The sequence below is a fragment of the Lucilia cuprina genome, unplaced genomic scaffold, assembly GCF_022045245.1.
Source record: "Lucilia cuprina isolate Lc7/37 unplaced genomic scaffold, ASM2204524v1 Scaffold_7296, whole genome shotgun sequence".
Lineage (NCBI taxonomy): Eukaryota > Metazoa > Arthropoda > Insecta > Diptera > Calliphoridae > Lucilia > Lucilia cuprina.
The window spans coordinates 1-1,901 of record NW_025812234.1 but is presented as its reverse complement, the minus strand read 5'-3'; the positions used below and the strand labels follow the sequence as shown (position 1 = coordinate 1,901).

General features: G+C 26.2%; 1 protein-coding gene across 1 annotated transcript; it reads right to left on the bottom strand.

Moving 5' to 3' along the window:
• Positions 1 to 142: 142 nt before the first annotated feature.
• LOC124421238 (GATOR complex protein Iml1-like) lies at positions 143 to 1,738 on the bottom strand. Its single transcript, XM_046956109.1, has 3 exons — positions 1,536 to 1,738; positions 1,067 to 1,144; positions 143 to 821 (listed from the first exon to the last, which is right to left on the bottom strand). Exons 1-3 carry the CDS (start codon positions 1,704 to 1,706, stop codon positions 735 to 737), a joined length of 336 nt encoding a protein of 111 aa, XP_046812065.1. The 5' UTR covers positions 1,707 to 1,738; the 3' UTR covers positions 143 to 734.
• Between the last annotated feature and the right edge of the window lie 163 nt (positions 1,739 to 1,901).

Here is a 1,901-nt window from a genome sequence, read left to right as displayed (position 1 = left end):
TCAGTTCTAGTTCAGTTCTAGTTCAGTTCTAGTTCAGTTCTAGTTCAGTTCTAGTTCAGTTCTAGTTCAGTTCTAGTTCAGTTCTAGTTCAGTTTTAGTTCAGTTTTTTTTTCAGTTCTAGTGCTTTTTCCATTTTACTTCACTTTTTGTTCAGTATTAGTATTTTTTTCGGTGGTATTTCAATTAATAATCTGGCTACATATGTACAAAACAAGTGCTTATATAAAATTAAATTTATAAATTTAAATATTTTTAATAACTATAATAAGGCAGACATAAAGATACAAAGACACGCAGCTTTTTAAAGTTCCCTCAATCATTTGAATATAATAAATATGTTGACACCTTTCAACCATGACAACAGCATTCAAAAAATTTCCTTAAAATAAAATAAGTATTTTTATAGCTTATTTAGAAGTTATACTTCTGCTGCATTTAGTTTCGAATTCTCATCATCATGTTTGTCTAGTATCACAGAGACACCTGCATTTGAACTTATTGAAATGATATATAAGCTAATTTACGAGGTGTCATTAACATTTAATATTTAAGCTACGTGTCTATTACAATTTAAAGCTGATGAATAGTTAAATAAATAATAAATACAAAAATAAATAGTAGTAGTAGTAATTAATTAAGCAAACACCAAACGTTTGTAATAAAAACAAATGTTTAACCAAGCCAAACCATTTTAAAAGGCTAACAAACAAAAAGGTAATTGTTTCTTTTTTAAACTAAAATTGTTGATATAAAAACCTTGGTCGCTTTTCGGGCAAACGATTACTGCCAACACGTTCACGAAACGGCGAATTTGTAACACCCTAAATATTAAAAAAATATATATAAATTTAGTGGACCTTTTTTTCTTTTAAATTAATTCATTAATCAATGCATTTGTTTTGCAAATTAAAGGGTAAAACAAAGAACAAAACAAAAAAAATATATATGTTTGTAATTAACAAGACAAGGGACAATATTTTTAGAATTATATTGACAAAAACAATTAGAAAAAAACTAGTTTTTAGTAAAAAGAGAAATAAGATAGTAAAAGTTTTAGATAGAGAACCTGATTAGATGGAGGTCTGGATATTATGCTGGTACTGTGGCGCCTTCTTGTTAGATGACTTTGTGCAGTAGGACTATCCTGTAAACGATTCCAACTCAAACACATAAGGCAAAAGCAACAATAATAAAATTTTGGGAAAAAAGTATTAAAATTTTTGTTGTTGTGTGGTAAATATTTTAAATAAATATTGTAGTAGTATGTAGGTTAAAACTTTAATTAATACTGTAAAATAATACTGTACATAAATACGCTTTTTGGAAAAAATATACATAAATGTAATAAATAATAATAAAAAATAAATTTAAATTAAATAAATAGAAAAGATAAATAAATAAATAACTGGCAAATAAATATAATAAAGAACAATATTATATAAAAGCATAAAAAACATAATTAGTTAAACTGAATTCCATACAAAAACGATAATTAATAACATAAATATTAAAAAAATGTTTAATGATGTGCTTACGCGTGCTTTACGTCTTTTCAATTTATTCAAATGCAATTCGACGAAACGCATAAAATCATCTACTTGTTGCTTAGTATTATCCACGGCGGTATCGGTGAAGACATCACAGTGTTGGCAACCATGTTCAATTATTTTATTCATCGCTCTATTTTCTTTGGGCAATAAATACATACGAAAACGCCAATATTTTAAACTCTGTAATAAAATATACAAATTTTGAAATATTTATTTAAATTTACTGAACTAAAATAGAACAGAATTTAACTAGAACTGAACTAAAACTGAACTAGAACTGAACTAGAACTGAACTAGAACTGAACTAGAACTGAACTAGAACTGAACTAGAACTGAACTAGAACTGAACTA